A 22,603-nucleotide genomic window follows, 5' to 3' on the forward strand; every position below is an offset into this window, starting at 1 on the left:
CTATACTGCAACAAATAAATAAAATGCTATAATGTAAATACCGAAGAGTGATCCCATTTACAATGAGTTGGGCCTTCTAGCCAAACTCTTGTCAAAGCAGCAATTCTCTACTTGCTATGTGATTGTAAACTTCACTTTGGAACCGGCTCTTGTAATACAGCTACTACAGCCTTCATATAGCCGTATTACTACTGTAGGGGTTTGGAAATCAAGGGGACAAATTGTGGGGTGCTAAAAACCACAATTTCCAAAACTTGGCTTCAAATTTTACATATTTTTCTTGGTGCCCAGATAAATACACAATGTTTTTTCTGCATCCAACGACATGATGATGTAATTTTTTCCTTCATTCTATTAATATGGTCTAATACATAACTGATATTTGTATAATGACCCTGTCTTGCAACAACTACTACATGTGCCTGCAGGTTATGTGTTAATAAACGGGTGCAAGATTTTGCCTTATATAGCTTTATCCTGCACAAGAATAGCATGCCATCAAACGCAGAAATCCTTAGCAAAAAATTCTGGACATAGTATTTCCAGCAAAATCTGTAACTTATCAAGAAGTTCTAAGTACCCCCATGAGGAGCCAATATTACAATGACTTTTAGAACTCCAGTTAGAAGAAATGAACAAGTCATTGATCTTAGGCTACATAAGGAGGGGCCACAGAGAATATGAAACTACAGGGACAAATAATGAACAATTTTCAAAAAAATCCCCTAAGAACAAAGGAAGCATGAGGCCAAATGCTGCAAAACAGGAGTCACACCACAAAATATCTTCTCTCAGCCAACATTAAGAGAGATTTTAAGACAGAGGGGGAAACATGAGAACCACGAAACTGAAAGCAATCAAACAACTGAAATAACAAGCAACAACCAGCAAACTGCTAGGAAAAAAATCAGCTGGAGAAAATTCAAAAAGAGACAGCCTTTCTCCAGGAGCTAGAAGATTTTAGAAATGAGTCTTTTAGATAGTTAAGGAACATAAATTGAATGCCAGAAATCAGTATAAATATATCTTCTTGTTAAACCTGATGGAGTACTCTAAACATTCTTATGCTCATACTTGATCATTTATAATGTGTCCAATATTATGAATATGTGAGGTTTTTAAATGTTTTAAGATGACTTTTCCTACCTTTCAATATAATATGGAAGGGGATAGGAGTGAGTTTTTTTAACCAAAGCTTGACAGACTAAAAGAGAGTTATTATTATCCACTAAGGAACAGTCTCTCAAAGACACAAATAAAAGCAACCTGCACTTTTTTTAAAGAGGAAGGAGCAAAAGGAACAGTGATCAAAGTCAGGAAGGAAGGCTGCATGCTGGCTCTGCATGTTCTCTGCAGAATCTTCAGTAAAACTTCCTGAAACTGGAAAAAAAAAAAAAAAAAACAGGAAAAAGAAAAAGCTGAATAGGAATCACTGTGTGCATGAATACCAATGTGTGTTTTTTAAAGTAACAGTAAAAACACCACATTTTAGGCTTTCAGAGTCTTGCTCTAACAAAGAAACAGTGCATAATTCCGTAGGACTAAGGAGACTGGGGAAGAAGAGACTCTTAGAAACAGTGGGGAGGACTTTGGGATTTTTCTTTCTTTTAAATTAGTACTATATTTATTCTTTTTCGTTACCTTGTTCTTTTTTAATTTTTATTTTTATTTCAATGGTTTTTGGGGTACAGATGGTTTTTGGTTACATGAGAAAGTTCTCTAGTAGTGACTCCTGAGATTTTAATGCACCTGTCACCCTAGCAGAGTACACTGTTACCCAGCGTCTAGTCTTTTATTCCTCATCCCCCTCCCAATCCTCCCCCTCCCGACTCCCCAAAGTCCATTATATTATTCTCATGTCCTCATAGCTTAGCTCCCACTAAGAAGTGACAGCATACACCATTTGGTTTTCCATTCCTGAGCTGCAAATGGGGTCTTTCAGGGCACCACTAGAGAGGCCAGATAATGACACTTTTCTAGGAATGGGACTTTTAAGGAGCTCTAACTCCATTGAGCCCCCTTCAGTGGCTTCCAGGCTGCTAATTTTCATAATGATTTTCATTTGTTGGCTTTCAAGATTACCACAGAGTTGTGGGTAATAGAAAAGGGGCAAGTTGAAGCACCACAAAACTCACTATTTTTCTTGAATAAACAATCTCAATATTGTTTCAAGCCTTGGGTTGATACCCAGAAAGAAAAAAAAAAAGTTTATTCTGACTATTTTTGACAGTGTTCTCTCTTTCGTGGAGATTTTTGGAGGCCATTATTCTGCTAATGATGCTAATGTGAGATGATGAGATAACATCGTCTCACAATTACCTTTGCCTTATAAATATATAGCATCATGGTTGCAGTGTGAAAGATAATTTGATAGAAGCAAGCCTCAAAACAGGTTCAATCCAAAGAAACCATTGCAACAATCCGGACCAGAAAGGTGGTGACCATAACTGGAGTAGAGATAAGGAAAAAAAAAAAAAAGTGGATGCTCCAGAGAGATATGAAGCCTTTAGGATACATAATTCTTTTGTTATTTATTGGAAGAAAGAGTCAAGGCTCCTGGCTTGGACAACTTGACAGACTATGGCACCACTTACAAAATAGGAAACCCAGGAAGGAAGTGATGAGCAGCCAGTAAGACCAATAGTGCTGCCCATGAGAATCTCATTACCCATTGAAAACAAAAATAGCAGAAACTCCAAAGGTGTTTACTGGATTCTCCAATACCCAGTAGAACTTGCAGTGTTGACTTGAAGACATGGTGGCCAACAGGATTGAAAGTCATGCTTCATAGTTAACAGTGCCTAGCAAGCAGTACCCAGTGGAGAAGGATTTGGACCAGGACAAGAGTAAAATCAAGGTAAATGCCACGTGGCAAGTGACAGAAATTTTCAGTAGCTAATATAACTCATCCATTGGGAAACCTCAGAAATAAATCCAGAGGAAATAGGAACTTGCCGGCAGCCCAGAGTGTTGCCAGAGCAGGCCAGTTGCAAGCTAGGAAAACAATGTTATTACTGTCAACATGACATCATTTTAAACTTCAGGTTACTGAAGACCTGCAAAGGACCAATTACAAATAGATTCCCAGAGTGTCTTTTAGGCATGACACTTTGGTCCAGGCTTGACCCCTTTTAATCTAGCCTACACCCTGCCCTATAGTCCGTGGGTCAGGAAATGCAGGCCTGCCACACACTAACATACACGAGGACGATATGAAATGAAGAGAAATAAACAGGAACTGTTTGTAGCTGAAGAGGAAAACATGCCATGCTGATCATGCTGTTCACAACTAGATTTTTCACCATTCTGTGGAGTACATCCTACGTGTATTCACAGAAATACAGAGGTGCGAGAGCAAAGGCCACAGAGGTTTCTCATGAACATGAAGTTGCCTCTCACGGGAAAATGGGAGGTACAACCTGCTGATGCTTTAATCTGCTGGGGAGGATGATAGTGTGTTACTGGTAGAGCCTGGACCAATGGGTCCATGGAACAAATTGATGTAACGATGGGCTAGGAAGGAGAGGGTCTTTACTGAAAAGGTAAAGACTTCATCTCAGGTAGGAGGAGAAGGGGCTCATAGCCAAGCGGCCTGGGGATTCTCCTAGGGAAGTGAACTTGCTGGCAGGTTTCACAGATCATGTCAGCAACTCAGCTGACTCCTTTGCAGAAATTTAGCCCAATTTTATGGGATTTTCTGTCTTTATGCAATCATGAAACTATTGTTTTTACTCTTTAGGCTAAAGTCATCACAAAAGCCTTGTTCTTCAGTACGTCTTTCTCAGTGCAGGAAAAGAGAGAAATGAAATGAAAAGAATTGCCGTGAGAAAGGAGGGGAGCCTGGGGGTGCTGGATGACCCGTTGTGAAAAATAAGCATGTTCTTAGAGCACTAGCAAAACAGAGACACTGTAAATAGGCAAAAAAAAACAAACAAACAAACAAAAAAAAAAAAAAAAAAAAACACTTCCATAGTAGTTACTTCTCTCCACTCTCTAACCAAACAAGGTCTGGACCATCTGTTCGTACCGCAATCGTACCAATGAACAGACATTGGTCTGCTGTATCAGGGTCTCTCAGCCTCAGGTCTATTGACATTTTGGTCCAGGTAATTCTTTGTTGTGGGGGACTATCTTGTGCATTTTAGGCTATTCAGCAGCATCCCTGGACTCTGCTTACCACATGCCAGTAGCACCCACTCCCTGTTGAGGCAACTAAGAACTTCTCTAGGAATTGCCAAATGTTTTCTACAGGGCAAAATTGTTTCCAGTTGAGAACCAGCACATTACCTCAATGACATCACATTGAAGAGGCAGGACGAGCAATAGGAGGCTAGCATGTTAGTGGCCTTGGTAAGGCACACATACTTAAGAGAGTGGAATATCAATTCTGGACTTCCAGCTCAAGCAGGGGTCTTTAGTGAGACATGGAGCACGTCAGCCAATTATGGCAGTGAGGAAGGGACACCACTCTTGAAGTCTTTCATTTCAAGAAGAAACTTGCCATTCAGCTCCAAGAAATGCAGCTAGCTGGCAGCCTCCAGCTGCAACACTGTCAGGCCCTACATCAGCTTCTGAGCTGAAGGCATGCTTTCTCCCAGCAGCCACCAGCCTTAGGCTGAGCACAGCAGAGCGACTAGTGCCTGTCCAATGCAGGACTTGGCTATTGGTCTGTCTTTGCCCCAGAATTCCCTGTTGAGGTGGCCCGGGCTTTGCCAGGCTTTCCCTGCCCAACGCATCTCCTCCCCACTTTCCTCTTGCAAATGTCAGGTGTAAATCACAGTCTGAAGGCTTTCCCTGCCCAATTCTGCTTCTTCCCTCTTTTTTCTTTCACGGACATTCTCCATAAATAAACCTCTTATGTCCTAACTCTTTCTCAGCATGAACTTCTCAGAGAAACGGACACAGCAGTATTGTCACCGCACTCAGACTTGGACCTAAAGGAAAACAGCAAGCTATGTCAGAGCCTACCTGTGAGAGGACGCCACATTGCTGAGCCCACACATCCCCCACCTCGTACAGCTCCCAGCGTCACCTGCTCAGCCATAAGCAGCACACTGGGATTTGTTTCTGCCCTCAAGCAGAAGGGAAGCTCAGGCAACAAGCACAGAATGTTCAGACCTTATTCCGCCCATGTTTCTGGTTCTAATACTGGTTATGTTTATTTGTCCTTGCTGTAGTAAAATGTCCAGAATGAAAGATACCTGAGCTGTCAGGGACCTGACACCCAAGTGGCTGTCACTCAGTCTAAATAAAGATCCTCACGCACCAAAGATACAAAAAGCTCACCTGAGTCAAGGTATCTAAACGTCTGAATTGTCTCCTCATGAAGGTATGTATGCTCCTTCCCTAACTCAGAAAAATACAAATCAGAAAGAGAATATGAATTCATAATCTGATTCATCTTTATTATTTGATTCAACTAAATATACTTACATTTTTTTTTTTTACTTTCCAACTTTTATTTCAAATTCAAGGGATACATGCATAGGTTTGTTATATACGTAAGTGGCATGTCACAGGGGTGTGGCGTACAGAGAATTTTATCACCCAGGAAACCAGCATAACACCCAATAGGCAGCTTTTCAATCTTCGCCCTCCTCCCATCCTCCACCCTCAAGTATACCCTGCTGCCTCTTGTTCCCTGTGTCCACGGCACACACATTTTCTAGAAGTTATCATGTTAAGAGTTACGTGGAATCCCAAAGTATTAATGGCAACAGTCCATGCTCTTTTAAACGGATTAATACTGAAAGTAACCTGATATTATCTAGGGAAAAAAGCAGATGACACAGATTATGCCCTCAAAGCATGTACCAAGTGCTCAACATTTGAAACATCTTACCCTGTATCTACCCAGAAGGTTCCAGATTTCTCTCTTACATATCGCCCACCTTTCAAAATGATCTGTTCAGCCATGGAAAGAACACCACTGTCTTGAAACCAAGAAGCAAACTCAAGTGTAGAAACCACATGCCAATGCAGGCAAGACAGAAAGATAGAACAAAGCTGGCATGTTGAGGCCTACCAGCCCCAGACCGCTTACTCCCCAGCTTTCTGACATGACATACAGGAATCCCCTGGTGTTTTTAAACCATTATTATTGGGGTTCTCTGAGTTTTAACCTGTTTCCTAACGTCGGGGGAAAGAGAGGGAGAAAGAGAAACGCAATGGAGATTCTAATAACCTTCTCTAGAGGAAATGTAGAAAAACACTTAGAATTATAGAACTTTGCAGGATTCTCTGATTTTGGCAACCTTACTATGCTGCTAATTGCCATTCTAGTCTATGTCACTGTGATAATTAGCAATAAAATCACTCAAAACCTCCAAGACTCAGATCGGTTTCCTCGGAGAAAGCCAGGAATGGGAGACTGTGTCCCACTTCACATCTAGGCATGCAATGAAAAGAGCAGTGAGGAATAGCTACCATGGGAAGAAAGGAAAACTCTAGCCCTGAGTCACATCCCAAAGGCGACAGGAGAGCTTTGGGAGCCAACAGCTCTGGACAACAGAGAGGCCCTCTGGAGTCTGCTTCCCACATCTGCCATGCCCAGGAGTGTCCTGAATGCATCTGCATCCCCCGGGGTGTTGTGCAACTATCTATATTCTGATCAAGGGTGTTCTCAGCCTTGATAACCGTGTGTATTGATTCCTGTGACTCGATTCTACCTCTTAAGATCCGCCTAATGTCTGATACCTCTTTCCCCATCTTCTTTCTCCTTTACGATCCCCTACTATTCACCCCCACCTGCAATTTATTTATCTACAAATAATAAAGGTGAGATGCAAGGTGGGATGCATTTACCTCTCAGACCCTCAAAGCCATGAGCCCTCTTGCTTCCCCACCAGTCCTACCATGCCCCGTCCCTCCCCTCAACCTGAGGGTGTCCCCAAAGGAACAGACCCCAGGCACTTTGGCTCCCTATGGTAACATATCTTTTAAACTTTTAAAGAATTTTTTGGCTTGGGAAATTTCCTGGACATTTTTAGTTGGTTTGCTGGTGTTCTCCCATGGATAGAGATACCCACTCCACTCATGTTTCCTTCTCAGATCATTGACTATTGCTAAAAGAGCTTTCACCTGGGTTTCCTGGGCCTGGCCAGTTTCTTTGTTGTTAAAAGCACAAATGCGCCACCCACACTTTTTAATAATGTTCTTAAGGGCTTTGTTGTCTGAGTTCTTGATGAAGTCCTCAAGCTTCCCTGCCCCTAGGTCTTCCTTCCGGGTGAACAGCACAACCGTGTAGTCCATGAAGCTGGCTCCAAAGATGCCCTCCAGTTGCGCCACTGCTGTTTTGTCCTCTTCAGTGAATCGTCCCAGCTGGAACACCAGGACAAAAAATGTGTCCCCTTTTTCACAGCAGGACAAACAGTGCTTGAACTCCTCTACTAACTGGGAGCGGTCCTTTTCGACATCCAGCATCTGGCTGAAGGAAGGAGTGTCCACAACCACCACCTCCTGCCCGTCCCAGGTCTTGCTGCCACTCTGGCTGTTCTTGGTGACTGGCTTGGCCCGGAGCTGAGAGATGAAGACGAGCCTCCCCAGGATGGAGTTCCCGGTTGCACTCTTCCCAGTCCCACTCCTCCCCACGAGGACAATGCTCAGGGTTTCTGTCAAAGGAAAGTGGGAAAGATTTGTGACCATGGGCCCATCTGAATTGGATTTTAAAGTTATGCCATGAAGCAAGATTACATCACTAAACAAAGAGGATCCTCAAACAGCATCAAGGCCTCCCTCTCACCCAAGGAGGGGAATCTCCAGACACAGAAATGACTTGGCCCAGTTTGCTCAGTCTGTGGAATCACAGCAGGACTTAGACTACAGTCTCCATCCAGGGTTCATCCACTAACATAGCACTGTTCCTATCACTGAATCCACTCTGCTCCCTTTTTCTGGCACCTTCTGGATTCCCTGGCACCTGTGAGTGCCCCCTGGCCTTCGTACTCTCTACTACCCTCAGCCTGGTCCAGTCTACACATCTCATCCCTTTGTCTTCTGTTCCTGTGACAACTACATCTTCTCACTCCCAACTACTACTAACTGTAGCAACATCTCCTTACAGTATTTAAAGAATTTTTCTGTTAAATTGACTTTCGTGAAAAAAGAACTCTACATATCACCGATAGATTACCAGTTTCCTTAGTTAGGTTATGTGAAAATTCATTTCTCATTAAAACCATATTGAACTTAATTGCCTTTCACTGATGAGTCGAAAGATACCACATGGTTATAATAATGAGTATCCACTAACACTGTTGTGTGTGTGGAGTCCATGATGGAGAAAGAGAATGAATTTTCCTATAAGTGGAATTTGCAGATGCATAGAGACCTTACAACATGTGTTCTTTGGAGATTGCACTTGCTCTGCGATGGTCCAGTGCCCATTCCAGTCTCTTCATAGTTCTCTTCCATTATGAATTCTATACCAAGTAGCTAACATCTACTTCAATGCAAAGGAGGAGAAAAGCACATCACATGCTCTTCTTTCAAGGGGAAGTTATTAACCTGCTTATCCGGAACCTACAGTTTCACAGATGAACAACAGCTTATCTTCCAACATTCCCTTATTTGTCAAATGCTTCAGTCCCTACTTCTATACCTACAGAGGGTATGGTTCTCATGTATCTCTGAAATCCAGCCTGATTCCCCATCCCATATTCTCTAATTCAGTGTTCTTAATGTTCAATGTCTTTATCTTCAGTGTTCTTGGAAGATGGTCTTTAGAGCTGTGAACCCCCATTCACACCAACACTATTCTTTTTTGTACCCTAATAGGTGACATGCTTAGTCCTACCTCTTTGCTTGAAATAGCTGGTATACTCTCTGGAATATCTTCCAGCTTTCTGCTCGGCCATTTAATCCATTCTCCAAAACCTGTTGCAAATTGGGCTTTCTATACACAGCGTCTCCTGACTTTCCCATGTATCTATACTTCCAAAGGAGGGTTCAAATAAGAAGATCTGCTCCTTCGGGTTTTATGTTCTTCCTGGGTGAAGATGTTTGAAGCAGAGAAAAGATGGAGCGAGTAAGAACGGGAAGGACTTCAGTGTAGGTCAACTGAACCTGTAGCACTATGCAGATGAGGAGTCCTTAAGTAGCAAAGTGAGCACTGTGCCCAGCCCTGGGCAGCAGTACTCCGCGGGGAAACAGGGTTGGAAAGGGTCAGCTCCTTTCCTCAAGACCCAACCCTCCAGTTGAAGAGATAGTAAGGATCATGAAAAAATTAAAGACAAGTTCAAGAGAATGTGCAAGGGAAGGCTATAACTTCAGTACAATTTGAGAAACAAAGAGAGAGAAAAGAATCCATGGAATGGACCTGTCCTGCCTTTTCCTTCTGCCAGTTTTAATTTCCTTTCTTTTTTATTTCAACTTTTATTTTAGATACAGGTACATATACACCACAGAATACTATGCAGCCATAAAATAAATGAAATCCTGTCCTTTACAGTAACATAGATGGAGCTGGAGGCCAAATTAACACAGGAACAGAAGACCTGTCCTTTCTGTCTTCTCTATGCCTTTTAGAAAATTTAAAGTTCTTGTGTATTTTATACCTATTTTTAAATGGTATATATAAAAATATATATTCCATTCACAGTTTTACCTTTTTCTCTGAAAATACAATGCTTGTTCCCGTTCTGATGCACCACGCTGTCAATTTTTTGCAGGAGCTCATCCACCTGCCTTTGCTCTTCTTCTGCTGTTGCTCGGTAGTTGAAGGCACTATATCTGTCTCCACATTTCTGGATGAGGCAACAGAGACTTTTATTGCTGTTTCTTAAGAACTTCTCTAGATCCTGATCCCTTAAATCTTCTTTCCTGGTAAAGAGTATGACCATGTACTCAAAGCATTTTTCTCCAAAACTGCTTTGGATGGTGTTCAGCACTGCCTCATCATCCTCATTGTAAAAGCCTAGTGGTGTCACCAGCAGGAAGGCATGGGGGCCTGGATAGGTGTGTCTTTTAAGTTCTGAGTCAATGTTCCTTAAAGAGGAGATGTCCGGAGCATCAATGATCAAAACTTTCTTTTTTCTCCATCTTCTGCTCTCAGACGAGAAGCTCTGGGTTACTGACCACTTACTAAATCCGGTCTCAAAGGCCCGCCTCCCCAGAATGCTGTTTCCTGCTGCACTTTTTCCAGCACCGCGTTTCCCCACGAGGAGGACCGTCAGTTCTGATGTCCCTGGATTCTGCTCGGGTCCTGTGGACTGCAGCTGCCTCTCCCTTGGGCCTGTGGGACAAATGGACAGGTTCATAGTCTCTTCCTGCAGTTGAGTACGGATGTGGGCAGGTTTTATGATTTCTTATCCTTGCCAACTTGTATAGAGAATGGCAACAACACTGTAACACAATAGAACTCTACTCTCAACCAGAAGCTCTCCATCAAGGTGAAAGCCACAGACAGGGGCAGGAGTGAACTAAGCGATACTCATGGAGCTTAAGAGTCCCCAGGAACATGAACATGCTGACTTTGGCCTTCAGCTTTGGTCCTAGGGGTTCCTTTCATTTTGTTATCAAAGGTAAGTACTAAGGCAGGGGCTAAGGCAGGATTAGGGAGAATCTGATTTTCAAATGCCCCTTGGTGGTATAAAATCAAATACACTTAGCAATTTTTTTTTAAATGTGAACTAGTGATATGCAATATAGATGGATCTCAAAACACACACTAAGTGAAAGAAGCAAGACACAAAAGCTGTGTACCATATGATTCTTTCATATGAAGTTAAAGAACAGACACGAATGTTCATTGCAGCACTATTTATAACAGCAAAGACCTGGAACCAACCCCGATGCCCATGGATGATAGACTAGACAGGGAAAATGTTGCACATATACACCATGGAATACTATGCAGCCATAAAAAACGATGAGTTTGTGTCCTTTGTAGGGACATGGATGAACCTGGAAACCATCATTCTCAGCAAACTGACACAAGAAAAGAAAATCAAACACCTCATGTTGTCACTCATAGGTGGGTATTGAACAATGAGAACACATGGACACAGGGAGGGGAGCATCACACACTAGGGTCTGTTGGGGGAAAACAGGGGAGGGACAGCGGTGGGTAGGGAGTTGGGGAGAGAGAGCATGGGGAGAAATGCCAGATATAGGTGATGGAGAGGAAGGCAGCAAATCACACTGCCGTGTGTGTACCTATGCAACAATCTTGCATGTTCTTCACATGTACCCCAAAACCTAAAATGCAATAAAAAAAAAGAACAAACCAAGTTAATCTATGTTGATGGAAGTCTGGACAGTGGTTCTCTGCGGTGAGGGGCAGTAAGAATGTCTAAGATGATGGAAAAGCTCTGTATCTTTATCTGGATGGGGATCCCCTATGTATAGATATGGAAAAAGGCATCAAGCTGTTTATTTAAGATTTGTGCATTTTATTCTATATAAATCATACCTCAATAAATTGCTGTAAAAACCTGCAGAATTGCACCCTACAGCTATCTCTCCACACATCCCCTGGCTGAGCCAGCATCAACACCAACACCAGACCTATGTATTGAGCAAAAGGGAGAGTCAGCAACTTCATTCTCTGACCCTGAGTCATCAACAGCCTTCGTGGGAATGGTCTGACCAGCAAGTTGGGAAGTTGGGATGGACACAGTATTAAACACAAACCAAGACAGCAAAAATGCTAGTGACGCCAGGCCCTCGCTGTGTTGCCTCGGAAAACTTACTGCTTTGCAAATCTGTTTCCATGTTGGTAGAGTGGGAATCTAATGCCCACATTGAAGTTGAAAAGACTAAAGGAAATAGCACCTGTAAAGCCCTTCATACTTGGCTGGCATGGAAGTGTGCATGGAAGGCTTTGCAGGTAAGAAGGAACTTGAGTCAGACCTGGAAGCGCCCCTCCCTCCCTCACACTTCCGCCTCCTGCTTTACAGCCGTCAGGACTTTTGCCCACATGCCAGCACTTTTGCCTCCCTCCCTAACTCCTGCTGGCTGCTCGCCTTCCTGTGCAAATATAACTTCTTCAAGAGAGCTTCATCTAAGTTGCTCCCCGCAAAACCATACAAATTAGCTACCATGTATATTTCCTCTATTCTTACGAAAATAATAATTTATTATTTATTTCAAATATAGGCTGTCTTCAATTTGGAGAGACCATACAGGGTAGTGGTTAAAAGTAAAAGTGAGAAGGAATAATAAGTACCCTTTGAGAGCCAGGAGCTGGTCTGGCCTCCGCAGCAAGGCCGTGGCATCCTGTTGTCCCTCATCCTCCTGTCACCCAGGCTGGAGTGTAGTGGCATGATCTTGGCTCACTGCAACCTCTGCCTCCCAGGTTCAAGCAATTCTCTGCCTCAGCCTTCCAAATAGCTGGGATTACAGGCGCCCCCCACCACGCCTGGCTAATCTTTGTATTTTTAGTAGAGACAGAGTTTTACCACTTGGCCAGGCTGGTCTTGAACTCCTGACCTCATGATCTACCCCCCTCAGCCTCCCAAAGTGCTGGGATTACAGGTGTGAGCCACTATGCTCAGCCCCTCATCCACAATATTACAGAAAATCAGACACGAGCCTTGCACAACCACAACCACTCTGCAATCATGTCTGAGCACACAAAAACAACAGCACTGCCTGAACATTCCCTGCCCTGCCTAAACGGAGGATGCTGCCTCCTGATAGCTTTAGCCTCACTCCACCCTTGTCACCTTGGACAGAAGAATTATTCAAACACTTCACTGTTGAACTACACCCCACTTCCTAAGAGCATCCATCCCGGAGCAAAGTCCCACTTCCTGGAACCTTCCTCGAAATCACCGAACACGAGCCTACAGCCTATAAAAAGTCCTTCCCAGCCCCCTCTTTCTGACATTCCCTGTGACTCCCCATGGTGTGCTGGGCCCTCACAGCCACAGGTCAATAAACCCAATTTTGTTCAGTCACACATGTGTTCCTGGAGGTCTTAGCCAAAAGGCATTGCCAGAATTTTGAAACCCTTCTGCCTGAGTTCACATATTTCTAGCCTGAGATCACTCAGCTGTGAAATGAGGATGAGGCTCGTGACATCTTCTTTACAGGGTTGTTATGAGACCTGAACTGTGTATTTTAAGAGGATTATATACGAATATACTATGAAGATTGAATTACGTATACATAAAAGTTATTTCCCAGAACATAATGTCAGTGCAATTTTTTTTTTGAGACAGGGTCTTGCTCTGTTGCCCAGGCTGGAGTGCAGTGGCATGATCTCAGCTCGCTGCAACCTTGCACTCCCAGGTTCAAGTGATTCTCATGTCTCAGCCTCCCGAGTAGCTGAAACTACAGGCATGCACCACCATGCCTGGCTAATTTTTGTATTTTTAGTAGAGACAGGGTTCTGCCATGTTGACCAGGCTGGTCTTGAACTGATCCACCCACCTCGGCCTCCCGAAGTGCTGAGATTACAGGCATGAGCCATCACACCTGGCCTCAGCTGCAATTATTATCAATACTATTAAAATTATGATTTTATTATCTGGGAGATTTCCATGAGGAAAAGGATCTTGTCTATCTTATTCACAGCTGGACACTCAGAACTTGCACAGAGCTGACTCAGAAACAACCCACATATCCATCAGTAAAGGCACGGTTGCATTTGTATGTGTTCACATTGTGAAATGAACTGCATCTACTAAACAGAAAGAGGTGGATCTATACATATTGACTTATGCAGATGTGCAGGATCTATCATTACTGGCAGTCGTTGCATGGATACCACACGCCATCAGAGAATTCCGCAAGTTGGTGTTGTCCACGAAGGAGTGATTTCTGCTTACCTAAGAGGAGTCAAAACTTGGGCAGGGCTAGACCCAAGGCCAGAAAGAAGAGTCTGAGTTAGGAAAAGACATAAGAGGCAAGCCCAGCTCTGTAACACTTCAGAAAAGTCCAAGGACACCCTCTCTGCATCCAGGACCTTTGCAGGTGCTGTACCTACTCACAAGTGTTAGGAATTCCCTGGGGGACAGGTTGCAGGCACCAACCTCAGCTAGGTCCCCAGGGTGAATTTTTGTTTTTATTTATATGGATAATGTTTCTGCTTCACTTTGGCTGCATAATGCATTCGAAAGAAACATTTAAGAAACGTCAGCTTAATGTTTCTTAAAGACCAACTTACCATGCGGCTTGTCTCCCTCTTGAGATGAAGCTTCATTCACACAGTCCTAGAAAATAAAGGAAAAAATGGTGTACACAGATCTAAAACCTCATCTTCCACAAAGTAAAGGGGAAAAAAAGAAAGAAAGAAATTGAAGTATGTAATTCAGAGTGTAATTCAGATGTGGTCAAATCAAGGCCCTGGTCATGGTCCTCGTCAGTCTTTGTGGACCTGTCCACGATGGCAGTGGATGTTTAGACCCCGTGATGCTGCTGTGACTGGCTCCCAGAGGAGGTGCGGTCTTCAACATCTCCTTTCATCACTGCTCCCAATATGGAGAGGAAGCTTCTTCTGATTTGAGGTGAATAGTCCATAGCATTTGGAATCCCATCCCCCACCAAGTCCGGCAAATAGAGACAACAGGATAGAGAAACCAACACGTAATTGACAACCCCTTCTCCTTCCTGGGGAATCCTTATACTCAGTTCCAAAATATTTATTGTCATGGAATCAAGAAAGGAAGTGAATAAACCCTACGCAATTTTATGAACCTGCTAGTCTAAGAAGCTTCCTAGACTTCATTTTAACCTTGTCTTTGTTAAATCTTCACGCTGGCCAAGGAAACCTTCCCTCTGCTTTCTTGCCTGGCTTGGCTCAATGTCACTGATACCTTCAACCATCCCTCTCCCTGCATCCTCTCCATTTAACTGTCATTATCAGAGTTCTTTAACCTTACACAGCCCAGTTCAAATTCTTTAGTGTTCTTTAAATGCAAAAGGTTGTTAAGAGGTAAATGTGTGCAATATAAAAACAATGATCTTTGTATTCCCACTCTACCAGAAAAGTAACGGTTGGTAACTGGTATATATCCTTTTTCTATGTTCATACAAATACATACAAGCATACATGAACATATAGAGACTTTTTAGGTCATTTTTTCTACAATCTGCTTGGTAATGCATTCCGTACATCTATAGGATTCAATGTAGATAGATCTACAGCATTCTTTAAGTAGATACAATTTGTTCCATAGTATGGACATGCATAACTGATGTGGCCATCTTTTTATTAATCAATCTTCAGGTTATTTCTGGTTTTACTGTTTCAAATGATCCCGTGCTACCTATGCTTGTACATATATCTTTATTTATACTGATTTTTTTTTTTTATGTTCAGGGCATAGAGTCCTAAAAGTATGGCTCTGACTCAGTCTCTGGATTGTTAAACTCCTAAATGTCTCCTTAATTTATTTAATCCTCAGACATTTTCATCATCATAATAACAACAGCTAAGAATGACCAAACACCTGCCAAGTTTCAAGTGTTCATTAACAACTCTGTAAGCATTTCGTTTAATTCTCACAGCCATTCCTAAGATACGTGTGATTATTATCTCTGCTTTACAGAAGACAAAACTAAGATGCTGTAGTCAACCAAACAAATACGATTTCCATGTCCTCATGGAGTTAGTAGGGAGACAACCAGTGAAATCACATGATATGGTGGTGACTGTGCTATCAGGAAAGGAAGCTGTGGGGCTCATTCCAGGCCTGAGAGTCAGGACGGTCAGGGAGGAGACTCCCTGAGGAAGTGAGTTTGAGCTGATGCAGATGGAGAAATCAAAGTAAACGTGGTTCAGAGTGGGAGCCGGGAGAGCAAGTGTCCATTTAGAGAGAATTGCAGGCTTGAGGCTCAGGAGTGGATGTGAGTGTAACTCCGGGGCAAACAGGAAGGCCAGAGGGACCAAGACGTGGACAGCGGAGCACAGAGCAAGAAGCCAAGGTGAATTAAGGATTCTGAACTCTACCTTACAATCACCAGGAAGTCACCGGAGCATGTTAAACCAGAGGGTTTCATTCTAGGAAACATGACATGCCCATTCTTCTCTTTGCTGACATCCCTGTTCCATGCTGCCCTCAAGGAAGACACAGATTGTCACAGAGGAGGGAGCGTTCAGGCTAGGAAATAAGAGAGCAAGTGCCTTCAGTGCTCTTGAGCCTCGGTTTCCTCACACGTAGAGCATCTGTCCATAGAGGTGTCGTGAGGGCTTAATTAGTTCATGTCTGTGTCTGGAATTTAGTGGGCACTCAGTAAATGATTTCCCTCTTATTTCCATCCTGCTGGGGCTTATTACTCTTTCCCTCTGAGAAGTCTCTCTCTGACCAGAATGTCCCCCACGCTCAGCACGTGCCTGCTGTACCCTCTCTGGGGCTTTCCCTTGCCAAATCCTCTGTGCCAGCGTCTCCCTCACCCTCAGCCGGGAGAGCTTTGTTTCTTATACATCAGCCACTCCAGCTGAAGTAGAAGCACCTCTAAGGCAAAGACTGCACTTTTGTATCTCCCTTAGTTACAAATACATTTTCCTTTCATGTCAAAAGCTTAAATAAAATCTCCTCCTGGCTGTTACGTGTGAAAGGGATTGCAGATAAAGCCCAAGAATATATGAGGAGAAAGTCATTATGTTAAAATAGTACAGGCAAGAAACAACGTTGGCTTGGACCAGGCGGTGGGAGTGGGATGGAGAGAAGTAGGTGGATCCCAGGTATATTGATGCCGCAAGACCTGATGATTTCTTGGCTCTCCAAGGAGAGCTACCAGGGTAGCAGAGCTGGCACTGGGGTGTGGGTACAAAGAGCATGGTGAACAGCACAGCCCTTTTCTGAGGTATGAGGGAGAAGTCTTATAGATTTAAGAGAGAAGATCAAAAATGTGGACATGTTATGTCTGAGAAAGTATTAAGAGAGACACACGGAGATGCCAAGCAGCAATTTGCAAAGGAGGAAGAACTCAGAGGACAGACCTGGCCTAGAGTTACTACTCATTTGAAAACTGTTAGTAGTAGATAAAGCTCAATGGCACAACAGTGTGGCATCATCTGAGAAGAGAGTACAAAGATTTGAAGAAGGCCAGAACCAAGTCCTGAGGATGCTCATTTTTAGAGGTCGGAGATTAGAGAAGGACTCAGCGATCCTTGGAACAGCCAGAAAAAGAGGACTAAAACAAATAAACAAAGAGAGGGCAATTATCTGAAAGCCAGGGAAGAAAGAGTCCAGCAAGTCACTTGTGTTGAATAATATGAGGGACCAAGTAAGATAAGGGATTAAATTTGTCCATTAATTTGCGAATCGAGCCTAAAGTCCTTAGGCTGATATTTAAAGTACCCTACAATCTGATACCTCTTATTCCTGCAAATGATGTATCAAAATCTCATTAAAGAAAACCCGTGTTCCATCACACAATGTCATATTTATTTGTACCCATTTTTATACCACTAGCTTCAGCAACATAGAGATTTTTAGAGACATTAAACAAAATTCTTACTTGAAATCTGCTGCCTTCAGTTTTGAGGTTCACATGATAGGGTCCTCGGTTCATTTTCACCAAATCTTCGACCTTGTGAAGGAGCTCCGACACCTGGCTGACTCGCTCATCCTCAGTATCAGCCTTGCTGAAAATACAGTATCGGCCCCCACAGTCTTGAACCAATTGCTTGAGAGATTCGTGGTTTTTAATGAACCCTTGCAGCAAGTCAGCCCCCAAATTATCCTTCTGGGTGAAGACAATAATGATATGCCTTCTGGCTTCAGCTCCAAACATCTGTTGGATGCCCGTGACCGTTTCCTCATCCTCCCTTGTGAAATGGCCGATGGTAATTACCAAGAGCAAGGCATGGAGGCTGGGGGCAGAGAGCTCCAGGCAGTGTTGGATGTTGCGTTGCTTGTCTTCAGCACAAGCTACTGGGGAGAAAAGGTCAGGGGTGTCAATGACCACAACCTTCCTTTCTCTCAGGACCTGACTTTCTCTTTGGCACACTGTGGTCACTATCTGATCACCGAACTTGGAAGCGAACACATCTTTGCCCAGAATGGCATTTCCTGTGGCACTTTTTCCCGAGCGGCATTTCCCCAGGAGGAGGAGCCGCAGTTCTGACGTCCGGCAGCTCTGCTTCGACATGTTCTCCTGACACAGGCTCCCACTGGTTCTGTTGGGACAGAAACAAGACATCCATGTTCAGCTCCCACAAAGAGTGGACAGGAGAACAACAAGAAAAGACATTCGCTTTTTGACTCAAATTGCCCCCAATGGATTTGAGCTACTGAAGCTCTGGACCCAGACTAGATTAGAACAAGAAACACTGTTTCCCAGGACCTTCCTGTTCTCTCATCTCTGAGACAAACCCAGAGATCCCTTTTAGTTTTCTAAAATCTTTTTTTTTTTTTTTTTACCATTAGGAACCAAAAGGAGTCAGATATGTTAGGAACCATAGTAAATAACATGTTTTAAAGTGGAAGGAAATCTCGTAATTAATAGTAATGGTCAGATGATTAAAAAATACAGATTCCTGGGACCCAACCTAGACCTATCAAATCAGAATCTCAAAGGAAGAGAGAACTACTCATCTGTATTTGTTATTTCAGGCTCCACCTTGTCTGACATATGTTTTGAGCTGATTTGCAGTAACTGTTCAATCACCCTTCCTTGTACGTTTTCCTCTGGGTTGCCCAGGAGTCCCTGACCTGAAATCAAGTGAGGCCTGGAAATTCATGGCAAAACTAACACTGCAAGGAGACAACTCTCCTCTGCCATAATCGGAGGTTTTCCCTTTAGGGCACATGAGCAATTAGCTGTGATTCCCACACAGGGTTACACCTGGGATCCTGCGCTTCTCTCTTTAAAAACTTAGTTTTTTGGCTCTCCCTATGAAACCTTCAAAGGGCACCCTCTCGGATGGCCAGCCCTCCAGGGTCCATGGTGAAGTCAGAAAGTTCTTCATGTAATTTCACACCCTCTTCTAGTGTCTCTGCCCCTCGATGGGTTCCTTCCCCTTCCCACCAAGCCTGCTCCAGTATCCTTTTTGTCACTCGTATGAAAAGGCTAAACAACAACAAATAAAAGGCAAAGATGCAGCAAGCAGATAAGAAGGTGACACACATGAGGACAATGTCATGGGACCTCAGGGAGGAGCCAATCACTGGGGACAGATTTGTACCACTCCATAGAAACCACTCCAGGAGAGGGTAAAAATCCCTTAGCTGCCAATTCACAACGTGCTTACACTCATTATCTGATCACTCTGTGTCATAACCTCTTCATTCTTTATATTCTTCTAATTGTGAAGTTTTATGTTTATTCTAGACAATTTGGTATATTCAGAAAATGTTAAAGAAAAAATCTTCTATGGATCCATCATCCATAAATAGCCTTTGTTAAAATATGAGAACACATGGACACAGGGAGGCCATCACACACCAGGGCCTGGGGTTGGGGGACTAGGGGAGGAATAGCAGGGGGTCGGGGGACTGGGGAGGAATAGCATTGGGAGAAATACCTAATGCAGATGACAGAGCAATGGATGCAGCAAACCACCACCATGGCACGTGTATACCTATGTAACAAAGCTGCACGATCTGCACATGTACCTTCGAACTTAAAAGTATGATTTTTCAAAAAGAAAAAAAAAAACAATGCATATAATTTCTTTTCTTTTATTTTTCTGTTTTAGAGACAAGGTCTCTCTCTGTTGCCCAGGTTGTAGTGCAGTGGTGAGATCATAGCTCATTGCATCCTCAGCCTCTTGGGCTCAAGTGCTCCTCCTGCCTCAACCTTCAGGTTAGCTAGAACTACAGGCACACGCCACCGTGCCCAACTAATTTTTTAAAACCTTTTGTAGAGATGGGGGGGTCTCTCTATGTTGCCCAGACTGGTCTCAAACTTCTGGCTTCAAGCAAGCCTCCTGCTTGGGCCTCACAAAGTGTTGGGATTGCAGACATAAGCCACTCTGCTCAGCCCATAATTTCCTCATAAACACATTCATTTGCATCATTTGACAACAACTTTTCTAATAAAGTAGATTTTCATTAAATAAGAATAACATATTCCTTAAAATAAGCTGGAAAATAAAATGGCGGTTGAAAAGTGATCTGCCATCTGCAAAGAATCATATCAGGTTTGTAGTGTTTTTATTACATGTAAATGAGCATTTTAGGTTTTTTTCATTTTATCATACTTACATGTATGTGTCCATCTGAAGCTAATGTAAACTCTATATGAGGGAAATTTACCTAGAAATTACTCCAAATATTGAAGATAACTAGTAGTAAAATAATTTACTTTGCCCTGCCCATCTTGGCTTCCACTGGCACCTACACACACTGCCTAGGGCCCCAGATTCCAGCCAGGCCAGTCCACTACTGCCACCAGAAGGGCCCATGCATGCCACTTGGGGGTCTAAAGGTTGGCCCACCACTGCTACTGGCACTGCCAATGCCACATACATCATCCAAGGGCCCAAGGACTGGCCCGCCAAACCTACTGCTGTAGCCAACACACACCACCTGGGAGGCCAAATACTGGCCTAGTCAGGTCCTCCACCCGCCACTATCAGTGTTTGTGTATACCATCTAGAGGACTGAGTACTGACTGATATAGCCCATACTCACCAATACTGATGCCCATGTGCATCACCCAAGGGCCCAAGGATGAGGCCACTTGATGTCTCTATCCCCAGGAAAATCTTACCACAGACTTTACTAACAACCACAGGCTATACCACTGAGGAACCTTCAGACAACACTGACATTGATTACAGCCAAAAAAATCATATGAAGACCACACTACTGCACCTACCCAGAATCAAAGCCAAAGCACCCTACCCAATCAACACTAGAGATACATTTAATGAAAAAAAGTATTTCCCTGTGAAAGTCAATGCATAAAATTGAATGAAGGAGCTGTTACACCAGATGCACAGAGTGCAAAAACACAGGAAACATTAATAAGCAAGGGAACATAATATCTCCAAAGGAACACAATAATCCTCTAGTAACAGATCCCAAAGAAAAAGAAATCTATGGAATATTTGAAGTGGAATTCAAAACAATCATCTTAAGGAACAGCAAGAGAACACAGATAGACAATACAAGGAAACATGCAAGAGAATACAGATAGACAACACAAGGAAATCAGAAAAAAACAAATCATGGTATGAATGAGAAATTCAATAAAGATATAGGTATTATTTTTAAAAATGGAAATCCTGGACCTGAATAATTCAATGAACAAAATGAAAAAAAAAATGTAACCAAGAGCTTCAAAAATAGACTAGATCAAGCAGAAGAAAGAATTCCTTAACTTGAAGGCAAATCTTTTAAAATAACTCAGTCTGAAAAAAATTTTTTTAAGACTAAAGAAAGCCTGTATGACATATGGGACACCATAAAGTAAACAAATATTTGAATTTTGAGAGTTCCAGAAAGAGACAAATGTGAAAAATCATAGAAAAAAATCTATGTAATAGATAACAGATGAAAATTTCCAAAGTATTGTGAGAGATATAGACATTCAGATATAGGAAACTCAAAATTCTCAAATAGATTCAATCCAAAAACATTTTCTCTGAAGCATATTATAATCAAATTGTCAAAAGTCAAAGCTGAAGAGAATTATAAAAACAGCAAGGGAAAAGTGTCAAGTCACATATAAAGGAATCTCCATTAGAGTAACAGCATTTTTTTTTTTTTAAATCAGAAAGCTTGCAGGTCAGGAGAGAATGGGATGACATATTCAAAGTGCTGAAAGAAAATCTTTTTTGGCCAAGAATACTATATCTTTCAGAAATGAGGGAGAAATAAAGCCTTTTCCATACAAGCAAAAACTGATGTAATTTATTACCACTAGACCAACCCTACAAGAAACGCTTAGTGTATTCCTGCATCTGAAAGTGAAAAGACAGTTTCTACCACCATGAGAATACACAAAAGTACAAAACTCATTAGTAGAGCACATATACAAATAAGAAAGAGAAAAAAATCAAATGTTGTTACTATAGAAATCACCAAATATCAAGGACAAACAATAAGAGAAAATAAAGAAACGATGGATATATAAAACAATCCAAAAACAACAACATGACAGGAGTAAGTTCATCTATCAATAACAGTCTTAAATGTAAATGGTTTAAATTTATCAATTTGAAGGTACAGACTAGCCGAATGGATTATAAAATAAGACCTAACTATATGCTGCTTACAAAAAATTCACTTCCTCTGTAAAGCACATAGAATGAAAGTGAAGGGATTTCAAAAAAAAGATATCTCATACAAACAGAAACCAAAGACATGCAGGAGCAGCTATACTTAAATCAGACAAAATAGACTTTAAATCAAAAAACATAAAGAGACAAAAAAGAGTATTATAAAATGAAAAAGAGATCAATTGAGCAAGAGAGTATAATAATTATAAATCTACGTACACCTAATGCAGATATGTAAAACAAATATTATTTAGGCTAAAGAGAGAGATAGACCCAAGACAATAATAGGTGGAGACTTCAATACCCCAATTTCAGCATTGGACAGATAATCTAGATGGAAAATTAACAAATAAACATGGACTTAAGCTACACTACAGATCATGTGGACCTAACAGATGTTTACAGAACACTTCCTCCAATAGCTACACAATGCACTTTCTTCTTATCAACACAACACATACTATGTGTATGAGGTAGACAACT

The 22,603-nt window shown here is 42.3% G+C and overlaps 2 protein-coding genes across 5 annotated transcripts in view; both read right to left on the reverse strand.

The window, feature by feature from the left end:
* Positions 1 to 14,133, reverse strand: part of GIMAP7 (GTPase, IMAP family member 7) — a 57,674-nt gene extending 43,541 nt beyond the window's left edge. Inside the window, exon 1 of the mRNA XM_074378926.1 lies at positions 14,111 to 14,133. The gene's annotated coding sequence lies outside the window, so the exon portion shown is untranslated. The remainder of the gene's footprint in view (positions 1 to 14,110) is intronic.
* The window catches only part of GIMAP8 (GTPase, IMAP family member 8), a 51,646-nt gene continuing 30,881 nt past the window's right edge, over positions 1,839 to 22,603 (reverse strand). For all 4 annotated transcript variants that reach the window (XM_039473032.2, XM_039473034.2, XM_010340450.3 and 1 more), the window contains 4 exons: positions 17,410 to 18,070; positions 14,111 to 14,156; positions 9,605 to 10,231; positions 1,839 to 7,610 (listed from right to left, as the gene is read on the reverse strand). In XM_039473032.2, coding sequence (XP_039328966.1) covers positions 6,922 to 7,610; positions 9,605 to 10,231; positions 14,111 to 14,156; positions 17,410 to 18,070 — 2,023 coding nt within the window. In that variant the 3' untranslated portion in view covers positions 1,839 to 6,921. The remainder of the gene's footprint in view (positions 7,611 to 9,604; positions 10,232 to 14,110; positions 14,157 to 17,409; positions 18,071 to 22,603) is intronic.

Source organism: Saimiri boliviensis, chromosome 10 (genome assembly GCF_048565385.1).
Source record: "Saimiri boliviensis isolate mSaiBol1 chromosome 10, mSaiBol1.pri, whole genome shotgun sequence".
Taxonomy (NCBI): Eukaryota; Metazoa; Chordata; class Mammalia; order Primates; family Cebidae; genus Saimiri; species Saimiri boliviensis.